Genomic DNA, 21,686 nt, shown 5'->3' on the forward strand with positions numbered 1-21,686 from the left:
AGGTACACTCATAGGTTGCTGGTGAGACTGCAAATTGGTGCAACCAATATGGAAAGCAGTATGGAAAACTTGGAATGGAACCACCATTTGACCCAGCTATCCCACTCCTCGGTTTATACCCAAAGGACTTAAAAACAGCATACTACAGGGACACAGCCACATCAATATTTATAGCAGCTCAATTCACAATAGCTAAACTGTGGAACCCACCTAGATGCCCTTCAATTGATGACTGGATAAAGAAACTGCGGTACATATACATAATGGAATATTACTCAGCATTAATAGAGAATAAAATCCTGGCATTTGAAGGTAAATGGATGGAGGAGAATATTATGCTAAATGAAGTAAGCCAATCCCCAAAACCAAATGCTGAATGTTTTCTCTGGTATGTGGATGCTGATCCATAATGGACATGGGGGTGGGGAGCATGGGAGGAACTTTAGATAGGGCAAAGGGGAGGGAGGAGCAGGGAGGGGATATGGGGTAGGAAAGATGGTGGAATGAGATGGACATCATCACCTTAAGTATTTAAGAAGATACAAATGGTGTGACTCTACTTTGTGTACAACCAGAGACATGAAAAACTGTGCTCTATATTTGTACTATGAATTGAAATGCATTCTGCTGTCATGTAAAACTAATTAGAATGAATAAATAAATTTTTTTAAAAAGAATCTTTTTTTTTTTTTTTTTTGTACTGGGGATTGAATCTGGAGCACTTAACCACTGAGCCACATCCCCAGTCCTTTTTATATTTTATTTAGAGACACAGTCTCACTAAGTTGCTTAGTGCCTCACTAAATTGCTGAGGCTGGCTTTGAACTCAAAATCCTCCAGCCTCAGTCTCAGAGCCACTGGGATTACAGGCATGCACCACTGCACTGGAATCTTGCCTGGTATAAATTTCAGAGTCTGGGCTTAAGCACTGTAATGTTCTTTTCTTGGATATTTTCCAAGCTATCTGACCTTGGGTGGATATTGTAAAAACTCTGATTCTTAATCTAGTGTGGGGTCATAAGCCTGTGATCCCAGAGATGCTGAGGGCTGAGATAGAAGTATCACAAATTCTAGACCAACCTTAGCAATTTAGTAAAACCCTACCTCAAAATCAAAAATAAAAAGGACTGAAGATGTAGCTTAGTAAAGTGCCTGTGACTTTAATCCCCAGTACCAGGAAAAAAATAAAAACAAACAAATGGTTCTGGGCTTGGTGGTGCACGCCTGTAATCCCAGCAGCTCAGGAGGCTGAGGCAGGAGGATTACGAATTCAAGGCCAGCCTCAGCAACTCACTGAGGCCCTAAGCAACTTAGCGAGACCCTGTCTCAAAAAATACAAAGATCTGAGTATATGGCTGAGTGGTTAAGTGCCCCTGAGTTCAATCCCTGGTATGAAACAAACAAACCCCCAAACAAAAAATAACAAAAAAAAAAAAAAGAAAGAAAGAAAGAAAGAAAGCTCAGATTCCTCATTTCTAAAATGAGGATTTAAAAAAAACAAAACATTTTTCTTAGTTGTCAATGGACTTTTAGTTTATTTATATGTGGTACTGAGGATTGAACCCAGGGCCTCACACATGCCAGGCTCCACCACTTAGCCCCAGCCCCAGCCCAGATGGTATTTTAAGTCTTTTAGCCCTAAAAATCAATCATGTTTGTTTCTGTTATTGGCCAGTGGGAAGCTGCTGTGACCATCATTGCTGCCAGATTCATCAGCGGGCACCACCAAAATTCTGCTTCTGGCATCTCAGAATTGTTATTGGTATTGTTCTGTTCTAGTAACTCCTGGTTCCTGCGTTTGTACCTAACCCTGTTGGTTAGCTGCTGTTTACGGGTACTGTGCACTGCTTGCATCCTGACAGGTGTAAAAATGTTCTTTGTTCTCTGTTGAGTGATCTGATTGAAGGGAAAAAATGCTTTAGGCACCAGTAAGTTTCAAGGTTTCCGTGGTAATGTTGATTCAGGCGAGAGCCCCTTAGTGGAGAGTTGAGAAGTCATAAATTGTAAAAATTACATTTTAATGCAGTACTGTTGGCTAGGAGATTCACGATTTAAAGAGACCCATCCTCTTATAGTTTTTTACCTGTGTTTACTGAAGCAGCTAATGTGAGGTAGTTTTTCAGGAAAGCTAACAACAAATGGCTGTGAGTGCCTTCTCCTTACAGGGCAATAGTTAATAGCTTTGTAATTGTCTTTAAAGAAAAATCAAAAGGGAGCCCGGGGAGAAGGAGCATGGAGGTCATCTGCACTCAAACCCAGCCTCAGATGGGGAGAATCCCTGTGCTTGTCACCTTTAATCTATGTCCTTCACAGACAGCATGTGAAAATCAAATGAGATCAACAGTAATTTTATCTTCTATCTTACTTTAGTAAACACAGATGATTTCTTTGTGGTCTTGTTTGGTAATTTTTTATTTGGGCAGACTGGCCTCAGAGCAGCAGTGGACATTGGGTCACCAGTGAGAGTGATTGGCTTTTGTTGGTAGAGCTTCCTTTATCGATTCTTCTAGGAAAAAAATAAGGGCAGGTTTTATTAGTCAGTTATTCAAATTCAAGTTTAATAAATGTTTATCAGATGTTAGGGACTTTCGCCTATGTGGCGGGGGGCGAGGGGGATTTTTGTTTGTTTGTTTGTTTGTTTGTTTGGTACTAGGAACTGAGCCCAGGGGTGCTTAACCACTGAGCCACATCCCCAGCCGTCTTTTATATTTTATTTACAGACAGGGTCTCACTGAGTTACTTTGGCCCTCACTAAGTTGCTGAGGCTGGCTGTGAACCTGGATCCTCCTGCCTCAGTGTCCTGGGCTGCTGGGATGACAGGTGTGCGCCACCACGCCTGGCTCAGGGGTAGTTTTTAAAATCGCATGCCAGTGTTGTACCACTTGCTCAAGTTATTCTAACAGTTCAAATGTGGTCCTCAGACTACCTTGGAAAATATTTCAAAAATTGACATTCGTGGAACAATTTTTAAATAATTAATGGGCACATTGTGCAATGCTAACCATAAAGATCAAAAGAAGCTTAGATAAAAGAATTAGTGCGGCTGGAGGAGCTGGGGGGCTTGCAGTGGAGGCGGGGCTTGAAGATGCGCTCCTAGTGCACAGAAAAGAAGGGGATGGGAAAGTGGCCACCAGGATGGCAGACAGGCCAGGAGAGAAGAGGGGCGTGGCAACGTGTGTCACAGCCAGGAGAAGGAAGCTGCAGGGCCGCCGGGTGCTTCTAGTCACATGGCCGAGTGGGCAGTGAGGGGCCCCTGCTCACAGGGTGGAGGGTTGCACTTGAACTGGGTCCTAAGCGTGTGTTTCTAGAGGGCACTGGAAAAGATCGTTTTGTGTATTGTCCTGGGTTCTCCTGTTTTCTTCTTCTTCAGACTCCCTGGAACCCACTTACCAGCAACTTCAGAAAATGAAACTGGACAAGAGTCCCTTTGTGGTCGTGTCTGTGGTTGGGCAGGAGCTCCTGACTGCCGGCCACCATGGGGCCTCTGTGGTTGTCCTAGAAGCCGCTCTGAAGATTGGCACCTGCAGCCTCAAGCTGAGGGGCTCCGTTTTCTCTGCCCTGAGCAGCGCGTACTGGTCTCTCGGGAACACAGAGAAGAGCACTGGATACATGCAGCAGGACTTGGACGTAGCCAAGACCTTAGGTAGAGTCAGCTTCTCTCCTTTATTTCAGCACAAAAGGGAAACAAGGCTGATGAGCCTGACAGGCATGGGGACAGCACTGACCGTGAACAGTGGGGGTCTCTCTAGAACACTCCGTTTTAGAGTAGTCATGACTTTAGGGCTTCTCACATGACAAGGTACTGAGGCTCCCAAAGGGCCAAGCGATGTTGATTAACAGATTCATTGCCTTCCCCAGAGATTTGTGCTCACAAATTTAATATCCAAATGACGGTATTGGTGTGTAAATCTTTTGTCTTAATTCTAATTTTTGCCTCCACAAGAATGCTTCATTTTATTAAAGGAGATAGTATGGTTTAGAAGTTAAGAGCATGTACTCTGGAGCCAGACTGCTGGGTTCAGTGGCTCTGATATTTACTAGCTGTGTGACTTTGGATAAGCTTCCTAACCTCTTTGTGCCTCACTTGTAAGATGAGTCTGGCTTATGACTATAATGGTCATTGTGACGATTACTCAAGGACTTATAAGATTGCAGAAGAGCAAGGATATGGCGAATCTACCATCAGGGTACTTGTAAAGAAGCAGTAGATTATGTAGGTTTGGAGTCAGATGACTGAACCAACAAGCTGATAATTGTTCAGAATCAAAGGTCATTAGCAGAGAAATGAGGAGATTTAAACAGCAGCTGGTTTATGTGGAGGTCTGTGACCTCTCATTTCCAGGACAGCTAAGTGCCTGCCTATGGTTGTAAGTTACAATAATGATAACAGTTGTCCAGAGCTTTAAGTTCTAGAACGTTAACTTCCCATATAGGGTCTTGTGGAAGAGGCAAGTCCTTTTCTAAAAGAAGAAAGGGAAATGAGATCTGAGCTACTAAATCTGTGCCTCTTAAATCAAGATGACCATTATATTTTACAAATAATGCTATAACTTAGAGAAATTTTATCCTTTTTTTTTTTTAACCAATTCAGGTGACCAGACAGGAGAATGCCGGGCTCATGGGAACCTGGGCTCTGCATTCTTCTCCAAAGGAAACTACCGGGAGGCTCTCACCAGCCACCGGCATCAGCTGGTGCTCGCCATGAAACTCAAGGATCGGGAGGTAGGAGTTCACCTGTGGACGAATTTTTTTTTTTTTTTAAACAACATGACTTGCTTTTATCTATGCAAGAAATGTTTCATGTATCTTAAAATATTACTTTCTGAACTTGATCATCATTGATTCTTCCTTTCCTTGACCATCAGGTGTTGGCCTTGGGTATATACAGATACATAAGAACTTGTCCCCGTCCTCAGGACTTCCTAGCTCGGTCAGATGCATTGTTCTTATTCTCTTCAAATGTGCCATGGGGTAGACACATAAAATTAGCAAAAAGCTATACATTGTGACATTCTCATTAAATTGTAAGAAGCAAATATGCTTTATTGGAGGTCAAGTATCACTGCAATTCCTGCAGTATGGAAACATAATAAGTTTATTGATTGACCTGAACTGTAATGATAAATATTATCCTAGTTTTTATTAGCAAAATGGAATGTAATATCAAAAAGTTGGCGGCCAGTAGATGTGATGTGATGACAGGGATCTGTACTTCTTCTCTTCTTGGATAGAGGATGGGTCTGAAATCAGTAGACCCTGTTGTGCACCTGGCTCCAGTCCTTGCTGGCTGAGGGGTCTTGGGAAGTGGTTACTTACCTCCTTCTCTCTCCTCTGTTTTCTTATTCAGGTAGTGAGGGGTATTTTGCTAATCCCACTCACGGTTATGGTCGGGCTGTATGTGAAACATGTGATGCGCCTAGTACAGTGCCTGGAATGCTATAGGGCCATCAATTAAACTTCATAAGTGATAATTTTTATTAAATTAATAGAGAAGAAATTATTAATATCAGAGGCAATAGTAAGTTTATGAATCAATTTGTATGTTGAGAAATATGTTTAGTTACATTTATTATCTAAGAATTCCACTATGGGACATCATAAAGATTAATCATATTATTTAAATAACCCCACAACTTCAGTTCTGAAGAACATGGTCAGGCACCAAGAGCTGAAGGAATTGGTGAAGAAAAAAAAAAAAGTCTTTGAAAACCAATAAGAGCCAGGTGTGGTATGTACCTGTAGTCCCAGCTACTCAGGAGGCTGAGGCGGGAAAATCACTTGAGCTGAGGAGTTCAAGTCCGGCTTGAATGAAGGACATAGCAAGATCCTGTCAGAGAAATTGAAAAGCCAGCTACCAGAAGGGACCACTGCAAAGGGCAGCAGACTTAGCAATTCCAACCTCTAGAGAGTTGCCCTGAGCATTTCTCTCATTACCCTTACTTTATCAACAGTTCTCATGAGCCAGATGATCGGATTTTTTGACGTTCCGGGAATGAAAAGAGGAACCAGATTTGTAGGGACAGACACACTAATGGCCTTTAGAAGAGAGCCAGGATCAAGAGCTAAAAGAGCACAGTTGTCTAGATGGGGCCATTTAGTAAAGGATCAGATAACTATAAACGTGTCAAGAGTGGCTTTTGTACTCTTTCCCCCCATCCTTCAAAATGTGTGTATCAGCCAATTCCTGGATCAGGTGCAAAGATTTTTAATTAGGGTCATAGTAATGTTGGAGATTAAGAAGGAGAAATGAAGACTTCCTGCCTTCCCTCTTCTTAGAAGTGTAATTTTCTATCACCCGTTTTTTCTGGGTTTTGTAAACCATTGGTGTACAAGGATGCTTTTTTTCTCCCTATTTTTTATTGGTGCATTATGATTATCCATCATGGTGGGATTAGTTGTCACATCTTGTTCATGAGCACCATAGAACAGTTCAGCCAGTATCATTCCCCCTTCTCTCCCGCCCTCCCTCCCCCAGTCCCTTTTCCTTCCTGTCTCTCTTTGGTTTTCATGAGACACCTCCAGGATGATATGTTCTTAAGAAATCATTGAATTATGAGGACAGAGGGGTCCTGAGAAGATACTGGTGCTATTACCTCCTCTACGTGTCTCATCTTAGAGTTGACACCTATCTCTTCTCTTTCTGTCCCCCCTTGCCTGGCCACACTGCAGTAGTTCACAAACTTGCCTATAGACAGTCCATCCACGTGTAAGAGACCTGGGACTGACTGTCTTCCCCCAGTGGGAATATAGAGAATGTCCAGCTACCACATTCTTGTCTAAATGGAATAATTCCATTCATTTTTCTCCTTGAAGTTTTTTAATTATTAGCCAGGCATGGTGGCACATGCCTGCAATCACAGCAACTCAGGAGGCTGGGGCATGAGGATCACAAGTTTGAGGTCAGCCTCAGCAATTTAGTGGGGCCCTATCTCAAAATAAAAAATAAAAAGGGCTGGGGATGTGGCTCGTTGGTAAAGCGTCCCTGGATGAAATCTCCAATATCAAAAGAAAAAAGTTTCACGTTATTAACACTTCAATAATCCTAATGACCCTCTTCAGGCTGTTTCCCTTTCACGCTGGCCAGCCTGGGTTGTCACTTAGCTGAAAGCTTCACCCCAGCGGAGGCCTCATTGTGAGGTGGCCCTGCTGTTAGCCCACACTCCTGCCTGGTGTTGCTGCAGCATGTTTATCTGACCTTCACAATTTCCCTTTTCTCCTGCTGTGTCTCTTCTGTTGTGCTTGTCTCTGGAGTTATAAGGTAGCATTTGTTTTCATGAAATTTAATGTTATTTTCTTACCACTTAATTTTTTGTTGGTAAATTTATTTCCTATATCTGAGACATAGCAAGTGTTCAATGACACTTTTTAAAAACTTTCTTTTCTTTTTTTTGGTGTGGTGAGAATATTTGAGATCTACTCTCTCAGCAAATCTTGAGTGTACATCATGGTATATTAACTGTGCCCTGCTGTGCATAGAGCTCTGGATGCCCTGGTGCTACATAACTGACACCTTATGCCTTTGAGCCAGCGCCTGCCCACTCTCCTCACACCAGTAACCGCCCTTCCATGGATGTGATGCTTTAGATTCCACATTACTGAGATCATACAGTGCTTTTCTCGTGTGTCTAACTTATTTCACTTAACATCAAGTCCTCCAAGTTCAGCCATGCTGTTTCAAATGGCAAGATTTCCTACCTTTTTTTTTTTTAAGGATGAATAATATTGGGGAGGGGGTATACACACAATATCTTCATTCATCCATTGGTGGACTCTTAGATCGTTTCCGTATCTTGGCTTTTATGACCCATGCTGCAATAAGCATGGACATGTCTCTCACTTTCAAAGATTGTTTTTGAGTCCTGCATCTTACCTGCTTGTGAATAACTAGAAATTTTTATTTTTATATCTCTGAAACCAATAGCAGTTGATAAGACTAGAGTTAGTATTGGTTCAGAACTTCAAAGAATATACAGAGGGCCTAAAAGGAAGTGTTAGAATAGCAAATATTTTATGTAGGTTCACATGACCTAAATTTCATTTAGCTGCCCCCCCACTCAGTTAAGCATGGAATCTGCTTACATGTCTTGCATTATGCCTAGGCCAGGATCTGGCCAGTGTGGTATGAGGTTTCTCCCCAAATGGCTTAGGTTCTCTTTGAGGCAGACCTTTAGGACACAAAATGTTAAAATGTGTTTGACAATAAATGACAAATACTGTCTTCATCAATGCCAAGATTCTGGCATTCTGGAGGAACCAGGGACTCGTTTAGACTTTGTGAAGCAGCCACAGCTCTGAACGGGCCCTCAAACCTAGTCAGCACAGCCATCGTGCTTTGCTGGAGGGTAAAAGAGAGTTCCACACTAGGGTCACAGAATCTTGGGGTTCAGGAACATCACAGAATCTGGGTTTTTTCAAAAGTAAATATTTAGTAGTTTTAACCAATTCCATAAGAAATACATGAAACACAACCATAATATATTTATTATTATTATTTACTATTTATATTAATAATTTGGGGTATTCTCTTTTGGTCATATACACAGTTATAATTGTTTCTTTAAACCAAAATTAAAATTCTGTTGTAGGACTGTTATGTTTTCCCCACTTAATTTTTAAAAAAATTTCTTCATTTTATTAAGCATTTTACTGAAAGTCTTGTGTCTTTACATATATATCTTTTTTCCTCTGCCCCCTCCTATTTTATATTTAGGATGTTTCACATTTTTTTTTTTTTTGGCATAGTAGAAGAGGAGAAAACATCCTTGTAGATAAATCTTTGAACACATTGTGCCCTTTCCTTTGGTTAAACTGTTAGAAGTGGGCTTGTTTGGAAAGAGTTCCTTGTCTCCTTGGACGTAGGGGTCATTGCTTCAGTCCTGCAATGTCCCATGTCCCCTTTCTCTGCACTGCCAACTCTGAGCATTAGAATTAAAACTAGAAGGTCAGTTTGGTAAGATAAAAAGTTGTATTTATAATTTTAATTTGCATTTCTTTGAGCACTATTTGGGTTGACTATTTTTTCTAAGTTCTTTTTTTGAAGAACTGTATGCTTAAATTTCTCTCAAAAGAACTTTAATATTAACCTATATTTTCTATAGTGATATTGGTGTTTTATGTTGGTCTTATACTGAGAATTGTTATATCATCCCTCTGTGTTGTAGCAATTTCTGTTCTAAAATCACACAGCTTACATCATTATTGCCTTTTAGCACATTTACCTCTGCTACAAATCCTATATCATCCCTCTTTTTTTAAAATGTCTAGGATATACTGGTCACTACCCCTACTAATGAATTTTAAAATTATTTTGTTAAATTTTGGAGAATCTTCCATTGGGGTTTCTATTAAATTTACATATTAACTAAAGAAACTTGATGTATTATGTTTAAGAACCTACTCTGTTCTTCCATTTATACTTTTATGGCCTCTGGTCGAAATATTCTTCAAGTTAGGTTTTTTCCCCTTCCTATTTAACATATCTCATTGGAAATGGGCTTTTACCCCCACTGTTTTTAAACTATTTAATAGGAAAGGTGTTCGTGTTTCATATTTTGTAACTGGTCATACAAAAATTCTCATGATAGCTTATATTTTTTTGTTGGTTCTCTTGATTTCTTGTAAAAAAAATTGTCTGCAAATAATGATAAATTTGGATACTTCTGTCCTTACATTGTAGCCTACTTTTTTCTTTTAATTATTGCATAGATTAGAAATTTGAGAACTCTGTCAACTAGTAGTCCCACCCTCTTCAGTATGAAACATTCAGAAAATGTACTTTTTTGTTTTTTATTTTTTGTAGTTGTAGATGGACAGCATGCCTTTATTTTATTTGTATATTGTCCTAAGGATCAAACCCAGTGCCTCGCACATGCTAGGCAAGGGCTCTACCACTGAGCTACAGCCCCAGCCTGAGAATGTACTTTTTTACGATTATCCAAATCTTAACATTGTATCTATGACCTTAAATTGAACCTTATTTGCCCTTTAAATTATCTTTATATTGAAATCAAATGCAGGAAACTGTCTTTTGAAGTGAAACTGACCACTCTAAATGCTATGAATGGTGAGGATACCAAACTATATCTTCTTGCCTTTTGCATCTTGGGCTATAATAAATTTAATGATTTTTCCAAATAGCAAGAGAGCAACCTGAAACCCAGTTTGTCTGCTTACCTTTAAGAAGCAATAGGTCTTTCTTTTACACAATTACTCTCAGATACTTAATGGGAGAGGTGGTACCTTCTCCACAGGATTTTTTATTCTGACTAACCTTCTGTCTGCTCTAATGGTTTCAAAATTAATTTTAGGTGCCCCCAGAGACCTTCCTGCAGGCTAATATTAATTGTCAGAAGAGTGTATAAATTACAGTGTATTAAAGATGTTGTTCTCTATTCAGGAAATCTGATGTGCAAATGGTTGATGACTTCAGAGTGTTTTATCCATCTGATTTTTCTCCGGGGCTTCTTATTTCTCTACCCAACTGTCTCCTGGACACACACCTTCAGCTAGTCCAGCGCCCCGGACCTGAGCCTCAGTCTACCCCTGTTTCTGATGTCACTGTTGTGCTACTGCCCAGGCCGCCTCCTCCCTTCACTCTCATGTTTGGTTGGTTACTGGTCCTCTTCTCTCTGTAATAGAACCTCTTTTCTGCCTCCTCCCTTCTGCCATACCTTTTTTGAAAAAAAAAAAATTTTTTTTTTAGTTGTAAAAAATAAGACATATTGGACACAGTACCTTTATTATATTTATTTTTCTGTGGTGCTGAGTATGGAACCCAGGGCCTCACACGTGCTAGGAGAGTGCTCTACCGCTGAGCCCCAGCCCCAGCCCATATGCCATACTTTTCGTCTGGACCATTGCAGAAGCCTCTTCTAGGAACTTTTCACACTTCACAATGGAAATCTTATTACGAGGAGAGGGAAAGAGTGTGTGTTGCTCGGGTCCACGAGCTTAGCCTGAAGCTGCTGCCCGAGCATATGCTTTCCTTCCAGTACAGAGGCATGGAGGGTATGGATTCAGGTATTTGACAACTTGGGCTTGAATTTTGTTTCTACCCATTGGTTACTATGTGGCCCTGAAAAGTATCTAATTCCTTTAAATATACCAATGGACACATGAGTTGTTTCTAATTCTTGTCTGTTATATAGTTTATCTGTATCTTGAAGAACATCAGCACTTATTTCTGTCCATGTTTAGTCATAGATATGTTTGGATTTAGTCAATATTTTTGCCAGTTTTTTAAAGTGGTGTTCCAAGTTATATCATCAGCAAAGTAAGGGATTATTAAACCCTAATGAAATAAATAAAAAGTAAAAAGAAGAAGGAATTTGGAAACACAAGTGTCCGAGCACATAACTCTGTATGTGTAATCAGGTGTGTAGTTAATTCACTCATGTTGTGAGAATTAAATGAGTTGCTTTGTAGGAAATGCTTGCTTAGCCCAGTGAGACATAATAAAGATTCAAAAGGATGCTACCATTGAGATGGGCAAAAGGACATCAGTGCAGGTAATGAATGGTGGGTTAGGAAGATGGGGCTGATTCAAAAGGATATAAAATGCTAATAGCGCCAGAGCTCTTCCCCCTCCTCCACTGGTTGATAAGGTCACCTGCCTCCAGGGAATTGTTCCTTGGAGCAGTTGTTAATGAGTGCCCCATGGGTGGCTCCTTTCCTGCCCTTGGTCATTCCACCTTTTGGACAGGATGGGAGGAGGGGAGCTAAGAAGAAAGGAAACCTGGAATCTATCAAAGGGGCAAGACACCCCCAGTCCCTGGAGTCCCCAGCTCTGGACCCCTCCTCTCTGGAGAAGTCTCTCTCTTTCTCTGTTCTGTCCTTTAAATAAAACATTCTGCTCTTGCCTCAGCGTTACTTGGGTGTTCAGTCTTCAACACCTCAACCCCGGGAACGGACCAGATCCTGACTTTCAAGACCCGTTTCACCATCATGTTGGGCATTAGCCTTGCCATCATGGCTCATGGCTTGGCACACGACTTAGCACATGGGGTCTGTAAATTCTCTGGCTTCTCAAGCCCTGTTTTGACTTTGTCCTGATTCTGGTTTCTTCTCCATCAGGCCCAGCTTCTATCCAGCCCTAGAATCACCCTTCAGAAGTTTAGGTCTGATCATGTGATTGTCCCCTGAAAACATTTGTGGGCTTCCTGCTGCCTCCAGGGTAAGGTCCACACCCCTCCCTAACCTTTCCCTGCTGCTCCTCAACTAGCCCACCCTCTCACACCTTAAGGTCAGCTCACTGGAGCAAGTCTGCACCTGAAGCTCCCCTTCATTCTGGTCCTCTGCGAGGAAGAGCCCACCCTGACCCCTGCGCAGGTTCTCCTTCTCCAGGTGTAGCTGAATCACCTCTTCCTCACTAAAGCTCTTTTTCAGTTCCCATCTTTCCTGCTCAGTGTCATACCCACAGTTGGTGAGCCCAGTTTATCTGTCATTTTGTCAGCACCTTTGTGTCCTGTTGAAGGAAATGTTTGTGCTTCCCAAGGTCAGGAAGAAATTCTCCTGTGGAGCTTCGTTGTTTTCCCTTTTGCATGAGATCTCCCCTCCCGGGGACTGACCCAGTTTGTTCTGGGCTGAGGTCAGGGTTCACAGTTTTCCCTTTATGTGGAGGTCCACTTGTCCCAGTGCCAAGTATTCAGGATGCTGCCTGGTTGCTACTTTTGTCCTTCAGGTAGGTATAAGGACTTTGTATTCCATTCTCTTGATCTGTTTGTCTGTTTTTATGCCAATAGCATATAGCCTAATTACTTTAGCTTTTCTTTTATTTCTCTCTCTCTCTCTCTCTCTCTCTCTCTGCAGTGGAATTGAACTCAGGGCCTCATACATGCTAGGCAAGCGCTCTACCACTGGCCACATACGCACTCCCGCTGAAGCTTGTTAATGGTTCTATTTATCTGAAAATGTAATTCTTATAGCTTTGTTCTAGCTCAAGATTGCTTTGACCATTCCAGCTTCCTCACCTGCATGAATGTTTTAGAAGTAGCTTGTCAGCTCCCCCTTCCTCTCCTCAAGAGACCTGCTGGAATTTGGATTGGAATAGCATTGAATCTATAAATATATTTGAATCTTATATTTCATAAACATGGAATATTTCTCCATTTAGTTAGGCCTTATAAATCCCTTCCAACAATGTTTTTGTACTTTCCAATGTGGAACAATTGCATGTCTTTCTTTGGGGGTGTGTTTTCTACTATAAATGATATATTTTGTATTTTACTTTTCTCTGTTCCCCCTTCTTGACCCATGCAGTCAGCAACTCGAGGGATAGTATTATTTGTTTAATCATCTATATTCACATATTACTTTATTTTATTTATCATTATATAAATAATGTATGTTAGTTATTAATATAAGAGATTACAGTGCTATCTTTTAAAGGAATAACCACTACTACCAGTTTGAAGTGTGTTCCTCTAGATAGGTATGTCCACGACAGTATCTACTACCATATATGGCTGTTGAGCATTGAGTTTGAATTGAGGTGTGCTTAAAATGTAAAATGTACTCTGGACTTCCATGCCTAGAATGAACGAGGAGAATGTGAAGTATCTCAAGACTGTTTTTATATTGATTGTTACTTAGTGGTAATATTTTAAATACCTTGAATTAAATAAGATACATTAATAAAATCAATTTCACTTTTCAGTTTTTATCTTTTTAGTGGTTACTAGAAAGTTTAAATTACATTTGTGGCTTATCTTATATTTTTATTTAATAGTGGGATTCTAGCCCATTTTCTATGCATTTAAGTATAGTTTTATATTCCCTTTTTCCTCCTTTTTTAATGCCAAGAAAATGAGTATGTTTTGTGCTTATTTTTTCTTAATATATAATGTTTTTGATTGATATATAATGTTTATACTTATTGCAGGGGTATACAGTATGATAATTTAATATAGGTATACAAAGTACAATGATCAAATCAGGGTAATCAGCATTTCCATCTCCTTAAATATTATAATTTCTATGTTGGGTAACTTTAAACTCTTCTCCTTTGGTTATTTTGACAACATGATAAATGAGGCTATGGTTGCTCTACTCTGCTCTAGAACATTAGAATGAATTCCTCCCATTGAATTGAATTTGGTACCCATTATCCAACCTCTATCTCCTCTCCTGTCCTCCTCTTAGCCTCTGGAGACCACTATTGTACTTCTATGTGATCAACTTTTTTAGCTTCCACAAATGAGTGGGAATATGTGGTATGTGTCTTCCTTTGCCTTGCTTATTTTAATTAGCATTAATATCCTCCAGTTCCATCCATATTGCTGCAAATGACAGGATTTTGTTTTTATGGCAGAGTAATATTCTATTGTAGATATATACCACATTTAAAAAAACACATCTATCCATTGATAAATGTCTTGATTGATTCCAGATCTTGGCCATTACAAGTGGTCTGCAGTAAACACGGGTGTGCAGACATCTCTGTAATATGATAATGTTATTTCCTGTGGGAAATAGTACTATATTTTATTCCTCTACTGTTCTGCATAATTGCTCTGCCAGTTCACATTCCCAACAATAGTACACAGGTTTCCCTTTTCTGCATACCTTACACTTCTCATTTCTGGTCTTTTGGATAGTAGTCATACCACCAGGTATGAGGTGTCATTTTGGTCATTAGCCTTTTATATATCTTCTTTTAAATATTTAAATAAATGTGTCTATTCCCTTCTTCACCTGTTTTTCAATTGGATTATTTGGGGATTTGCTGTGGAGTTCCGTCTGTGTCTCATATATCAACCCCTGCCTGACACGAGGTCTGTTATTCCCCTTCCGTGGCTCACTTTTTCATTTTCGTTGATGGTCTCCTTTGTGTGCAGCTCTCAGTTTGAAGTAGTGTCACTTGTTTATTTTTCCTTTTGTTGCCTGTGCCTTGGTGTCAGATCCAATACACATTCAAAATTAAAAGAGTCCCCAAATTTCTTACCAGAAAGCCAGCCCATTCTAAACACGTCAGCACTTCATTTCCATCTTTTAGGTTTCCTTTTTTCAAACTGACGGGTGACCTGTGGTCCTCAGTGACTCTCAGTCATAGCACTTGCTGTGGAGGTCTTCTCCCCACTCTGACTGGAAGCTTCTGTAAGGAAGGGACCAAAGCTTATTCCCGTCAAAGGTCACATTCATTTGTCCATCGTCTGCAGTTACTGTGTGCCAGCATGGGCGCCTCTGGTGTGCAGGTGGGTGTGCTCTCGTTCTTTCCCTCAGGAGCTCCAGCCCCCTGGCCAGCTCCCAGCATCCCGGCTAGTGTGGATGGATGCTTGTGGGCCTGGAGGAGAAGCAGCCAGGTGACAGCAGGTCACGAGGGCTCTCCTACCCTTGCTTCTTATCAGTGGAAGTCTGTTTTTCTGGAGCTGGAGAGGAAGTCTTAGGAAGCCAATTAGTAACAAACTACAATTGTCTTCTCTCTTTTTGCAATTAACTTTGCTCTTAATAACTAAAATCTGACGTTCACAGTCAATAAGAATCCCTTTTATATTCTGATATTGCCTCTCACATAAAAGATCTTTTAAAGTGAAATTTGATTCTTTGTGATTGTGAAGGACAATTGTGCATCATGATTGTTATCAATTTGTGACACCTGTAGGTTTACATGAATGGTTACTGACCAGAAGAAAGAAAAGACTCCTTGACTTTGTGAGAAAACTGAGCCTTCTGGATTTCCTGTAGGATGTGACTACAGGAAATTAATCAGATGACTTTTGATGACATCATTCTAACCATAGCACTTTCTCTTAAAACAATGCTATTTTTCTTGGAGCTTCTTGCAGACATTTTCTACAGTGTGTGTATTATTATATAATTTGCAGTAGTGCTAATATGAAATCCATACAGAGGTTTGTGGTATGTGCATGTGTGTGTGTATGTTAGACAGAGACAGAAAGAATGTAGTTGAGGTAATTATTCTATTTCTACTAGTACAAGGAATGGGGCAAAAAACATCCCATTAGGGCAGAGAACCTAACCTCACAGGGAGTATGGGGTTCATGAAGGAAGGGCTTGGAACCTTTTCTGGGGTGTGTGTCTAGAGGCTTGAGAAACAAATACGATTGTTAAATGGAAACTCTCAAGTCCCTGAAGACTGTAGACCTGGAAAGTAGACACTTGTGAAGAATGGAAACAGGACAGCCATCTCTTGATTGTGCTCTCTGTACTTCGTATTATAAATCAGCTGAGTCCAACCTTTTGGACCTGAACTGAGTTACAAAAGGCTCTTTTTTACCTGCCGATAAAATAGTTATCACCTCAAAGGAAATTGCATACCCAGTGTCTGCAGGTCCCTCTGCCCTTGGCTGTTCTGTATTTTCCAGCCATAATGCCTTGTAGTCTCTTCTTATCTAGAGTAGAAGGAATTTCAGATTAGGAATTAGGAGGTCTAAATTTAAATCCTGGTTTTCCACAAGGGGCCATATATGATGTGTAGGCCTCATCATCTGTAAACAGGAAGAGCAGATTAGATAATTTTTAGAGCCAAGTTGCCCAAAACTATAGCTAATAGCTACATGTGGTAATTTAAATAAATTAAAGTTAAATAACATAAAAAATTCAATTCTCCAATTATAATATCTATATTTTAAGTGTTCAATAACCTAGTATGACTGGTGGCTGCCATATTGGACAGCAAAGGAAAAGATTTCTATTAGAACTCTTTACTGGATAATGTTATTAAAGTTTTTTTAATCAGAAGACAAAATATGCTTCAGTATGGATCATAGGCTATCTTTATTTTTACATGGTATTTGCTACTTATATTAGATTCATTTGTATTATCTGAGATAACAAGGGAAAGAGGTTAGATCTTAATTTTGGTAATGGCAAAGTTGCTCATATTAACCACTCAGAACAATTTTAAACTCAGAACAAAATAGAAAACAAGTGACTATGTGGAGATACAGGAGAGTAGCTTAAAGTAGGGGGAAATTGAAAGAGAATGAACACTTGGAAGAAGGGAATAACATTGGCTGCTTGTCTTTATGACATTTTTGGCTTGCTTGCTTTTTGCCAGAATGCAGGCCCCTGTCCCACAGTGCTATTGAACCTTACATGGAAATCTTTAGTCGTATTGATTGAGGAATCCAAGGACAGAGTTTGGGCTGCAATAGCAACTAGAAAGTGAGGAGGAGATCCTGGAAAGCAGAGAGCCATGTAGTGGATCATATTTATGTATCACTTTTGATCAGGTCACCCTGAAGTAAGGAAGTGAGGACAGAGTCCAAGAAACAACTAAAGCTGGAAGAACTGAACACAGATTCCAGCTGCTGCCCACTGCAGGAGGAACAGTTTGGTAGGCGAGTTCATCAGGGTTAAATGCCTGATGAAAGAAAAATGCTCACACTCTATTTTAGAGTAATGCAACAATATCCCAAGAGTCTACACTGTATTATTTACAATGTCCAAATATACTCCCAAACTATTAAACATAGGAAGAAACAGGACACAACATTTCTATTACTCAGGAGAAAAGGCATCCAATAAGAGTGATTCCAAGAAGAACAAAATGTTGGGATGGCTAGAAAAGACTTTTTAAAAGTTATTATAAACCAGGTGTAGTGGCACATGCATTTAGTATCTCAAATAAGTTTCATACATTAAAAAAATCATCTTACCATCTTTTTACATCAAAAGCATGTACAACTAGTCAGGTGTGGTGGTACCTGCCTGTAATCACAGTTACTTGGGAGACTGAGGCAGGAGGATCACGTGAGCTCAGGAGTTTGAGATCAGCCTGGGCTAATAGCAAGACCCTATTTCAAAAAAAAGTTATTATAACTATATTCAGATACATAAAGTAAAATATGCTTATATTAATGAACAGATAGGAAATCTCAACTGTGAAATAGAAACTGTAATAAAGTAATATGAAAATTCTTGGACTGAGAAATACAATATCTGAAATAAAAATATTGACTGGATGGTTTTAATAGAATATTCAAGGTGAAAGAGAGGCATAAACTTGAAGCAAAATCAGTGGAAAGCACCCAATCTGAAAATTAGAGAAAATAGATTAAAAATAATTAATAGAGCCTCAGTGCTCTGTGGGATATATCAAAGGGTCTTATTAGGTATAATTATATATGTGGTGCTAAAAGACAGAGTAGAGAAGATCATGTAAATAGAATATTTGTAGAAATAGTGTCTAAAATTTACTCCAAATTTAGTAAGAAACAAATAAAAGTATGATTCTAACAGCTTAGTTCATTTAAGCAGGACAAATACAAATAAAACCACACCTATGTGCTTTATAATAAAACTGTTATAAACCAATTATAAAGAGTAAATCTTGAAAGCAACCAGAGAAAATGACATGTTACAATACAAATCATGGCTGATTTCTTTTTTTTCATTTTTTTTTTTTAGTTGTAGATGGACACAATGTCTTTATTTTTATATATTTATTTTTATGTGGTGCTGAGGATCAAACCCAGGGCCTCACGCTTTCGAGTCAAGCACTCTACCCCTGCGCTACAACCCTAGCCTAATGACTGATTTCTTATCAGAAATAATTGAGGACAGAACAAAGATTTAAATTCCTAAAAGAAAAAGAAAATGTCAATCCAGAATTCAATAATAATCAAAAATAATTTTCAAGAAGGAAAGCAAAATGAAGATGTTTTATATAAGTGAAAACCAAGAAAATTACCAAGAGACCTGTATTATCAGAAATACTACAGGGAGATTTTCAAGCTGAAGGAAAATAATACCAAACAGACACACAGATCTTCAGGAGCAAAGGATGAACACCAGAGATAATAAATATAAAAGACTATATCTATTGTTTTACTTCTTAATCTCCAAAAAGTCATAAGATTTTTTAAGGCAACAATTATAACATTGAATCATGAGATTTCTTGCATAAACGTATGACTATATTTTATTCTCATGTTGTTGTTGAGAACGTGAAATGGAACAACTACTTTAGAAAAAGGTCCTAGAATTTCATTAAAATATAAACATACCCCACCCCTGTGGCCTAGCAAGACCACTCCCAGGTGTTTACCTTAGAGAATTGAAGATGTGTGTCCAAGAATGACTCATATACAGATGTTGATAGCAGTTTCATTCATAATAGCAAACTCTGAAAATGGCCCAAGTGTTCCTCGATGGAAGAAGGGAGATATATCATCTGCTGCATATTCATAAAATATGGGCAGCAAAAGGAATAAATCTCAAAAACAGTAGATTCTGTGAAAAAAAGCCAGACACAAAAATAAATGCATTTTATGATTCCAGCAATAAAATGTTCTAAAACAAGCAAAACCAATATGTGGTGAAAGCAGTCAGATCTATGGTTGTCACTGGGAGCCTAAGGTAGGGACAGGGATTTCCTAGGAAGGGGTAAAAGATGTTTTCTAGGGTGATGGGAATGTTTTAGTCTTGAGTGACTTGGCTGTATGTTTGTCAAAACTCATCACGTAATATACTTAAAATCTGTGCTTTTCATTATATGTAAGATTTTCATGAAAAACATAAATATTGAATCCTAGTTAGTGACATACATGCTAGAGTATTTAGGAGTGAAGTATAATAATCTGACTTACTTTAAAGTGTGTCAAAGAAACAGATGGATTGATGAAAAGATGGACAATGAAGCATGTTTAGGAAAGGTACAAAATGTCAGGAATGACACAATCCTAATATGAATATATAAGTATTCACTCTACAGTTCTTTTGACTTTATCTTCACAATTTTCACCATAAAATGTTGGGGGAAAATGAAGACTAGAGAACTTGGTGGTGAAAGAGGGATGAGCAGTAATTCTAGTGATTAGAACTCTTGGTGAGAGCTGACCCATGTGGCGTTTCACTGGGTGCCCCTGCCCTACCCTCCAAGCCAAAAAGAAAGAAAGAAAAAGAAAAAACCCCCAAACCAAAACTTTGGAAAAAGTTTTTAGTGCAATGAAGAACTACTCAGGCTAATCCTCTCATTCTATCCTGAAAAATTGGAAGCCTATAGAAATGGTGAGACATGGGCTGGGGCTGGGGCTCAGTGGTGGAGTGCTTGCCTAGCATGTGTGAGGCCCTGGGTTCAACTATCAGCACCACATATAAATAAATAAAATAAAGGCCCACTGACAACTAAAAAAATATTTAAAAAAATAACTCAGTGGCAAGCACTTGCCTTGCATGCATGAAGCACTAGGTTCAATCCTTAGCACCACATAAAAATAAATGAATAAAGATATTGTGTCCATCTACAACTAAAAAAATATTTTTCACTCAATACAGAGTAAATTGCTTCTATTTTTCATAATTGAGGATAGTGTTTTTTGTCATAATTGTGGCACTTCTAAAGAGCCCAACTTGGTCACTTTTTAACCTATAATGCTACAATCCATAGCATATTAACTGGGTCCTAGTCATTTAAAATAATGATTATCATTACTAATGAGTTATTACTTGTATATGATTAATGTTAACCATTCATAGGTCATTTTCTTATTTTCTTTTACACTGTTTCATTTTATTCTCACGAAAATCCAAAAGAGATATTTGAATATCAGGAATGGGTTTTTATTTTGTAATTTGTTGTTTGTAATTTCTCACAGAGCCAGGCCCCGAGCAATCCCCAAAGCCTTTTGCTTGAGAATGAGTGAGCCACGTGTTGGGAACTGTGGACTGAACCAAGAGCTGAGAGATTTGATTATAAAGGGCCCAAATTAAAAAACTCAGAAACAGATAGAATTTGACATCTTGGAGGCTGTAGCATCATCTAGGGACTCAGAGGAGTTTAAGTGGCATTGTTCTTAAAGGAATCTGAAAGGCTAAAATGAAGTTTTTTTGTGGCCAAGATGCCATCCAGACAGAAGGACTGCTAGATAAACTTGTACTCACTTGATTTTTAAAAAAATATATTTTTAGTTGTAGATGAACATAATACTTTTATTTTTTATTTATATGTGATGCTGAGAATTGAACCCAGTGCTTTATGCGTGCTATAGCCCCAGCGCCTATTTACTTGATTTGTAACTTTGAACTTAACCTATTCTGAGGGCCATATTGGAGAAACTAGAGCCAATTAGTGATCTTATTTCTATTTTATAGAGGAAGAATCGAGGGCTTTAAAGAGGATGGATGATTTTTCATAAGACTACACAGCTAGTTTTATTAGAATGATGGTTTTCAAAAACAACATAAAATATGTTCTGCTAGCTACTTTGAATAGCATTTTTGGTACACATCATTAATTTCTGCTGAAATGAAATCTACCCTGTGTCCAGTTGTTAAAAAGATAATTTCCAAAACAAAAATATCAACAGAAACGATAATTTCTGCAGTCCATTTTAATTTTATAAGGGCATCACTGAGGTTTGTTCAATTTTATGTCATTGTGGGTTAGAACAATTAAAATCTGATTAGAATAGATTGTAAGAACAATGCCCTTCCCATCCACTACTACAGATGATCCAAATTAGGAATCCTTTCTTATTTTCAATTTTAGTTCACTAAAAAAGCCTGTTTTTGAAGCAGCAATCAGAATCTTTTATTCTTCCTGAATAAAATCACTTCCCTCTAATTACCATAAAATACATATGAATCCCAAAGTTCTCCTTTCCACTGAGAAATCACATCCCAAACAAATCACCATTAAATTGCTTATGGCTTTAATTTATGAATCCATATTCTTCTGGAGACTCACCGAACAGGTGTTCAGTGGTTTCTGGAGGTGTGTTGGC

The 21,686-nt window shown here is 38.9% G+C and overlaps 1 protein-coding gene across 1 annotated transcript in view; it reads left to right on the top strand.

The window, feature by feature from the left end:
- Ttc28 (tetratricopeptide repeat domain 28) overlaps positions 1 to 21,686 on the top strand; it is a 583,072-nt gene that overhangs the window by 315,555 nt on the left and 245,831 nt on the right. The window contains exons 6-7 of the mRNA XM_048784881.1: positions 3,371 to 3,643; positions 4,592 to 4,722. Coding sequence (XP_048640838.1) covers positions 3,371 to 3,643; positions 4,592 to 4,722 — 404 coding nt within the window. The remainder of the gene's footprint in view (positions 1 to 3,370; positions 3,644 to 4,591; positions 4,723 to 21,686) is intronic.

This window comes from Marmota marmota, unplaced genomic scaffold, assembly GCF_001458135.2.
Source record: "Marmota marmota marmota unplaced genomic scaffold, marMar, whole genome shotgun sequence".
Classification (NCBI taxonomy): Eukaryota; Metazoa; Chordata; class Mammalia; order Rodentia; family Sciuridae; genus Marmota; species Marmota marmota.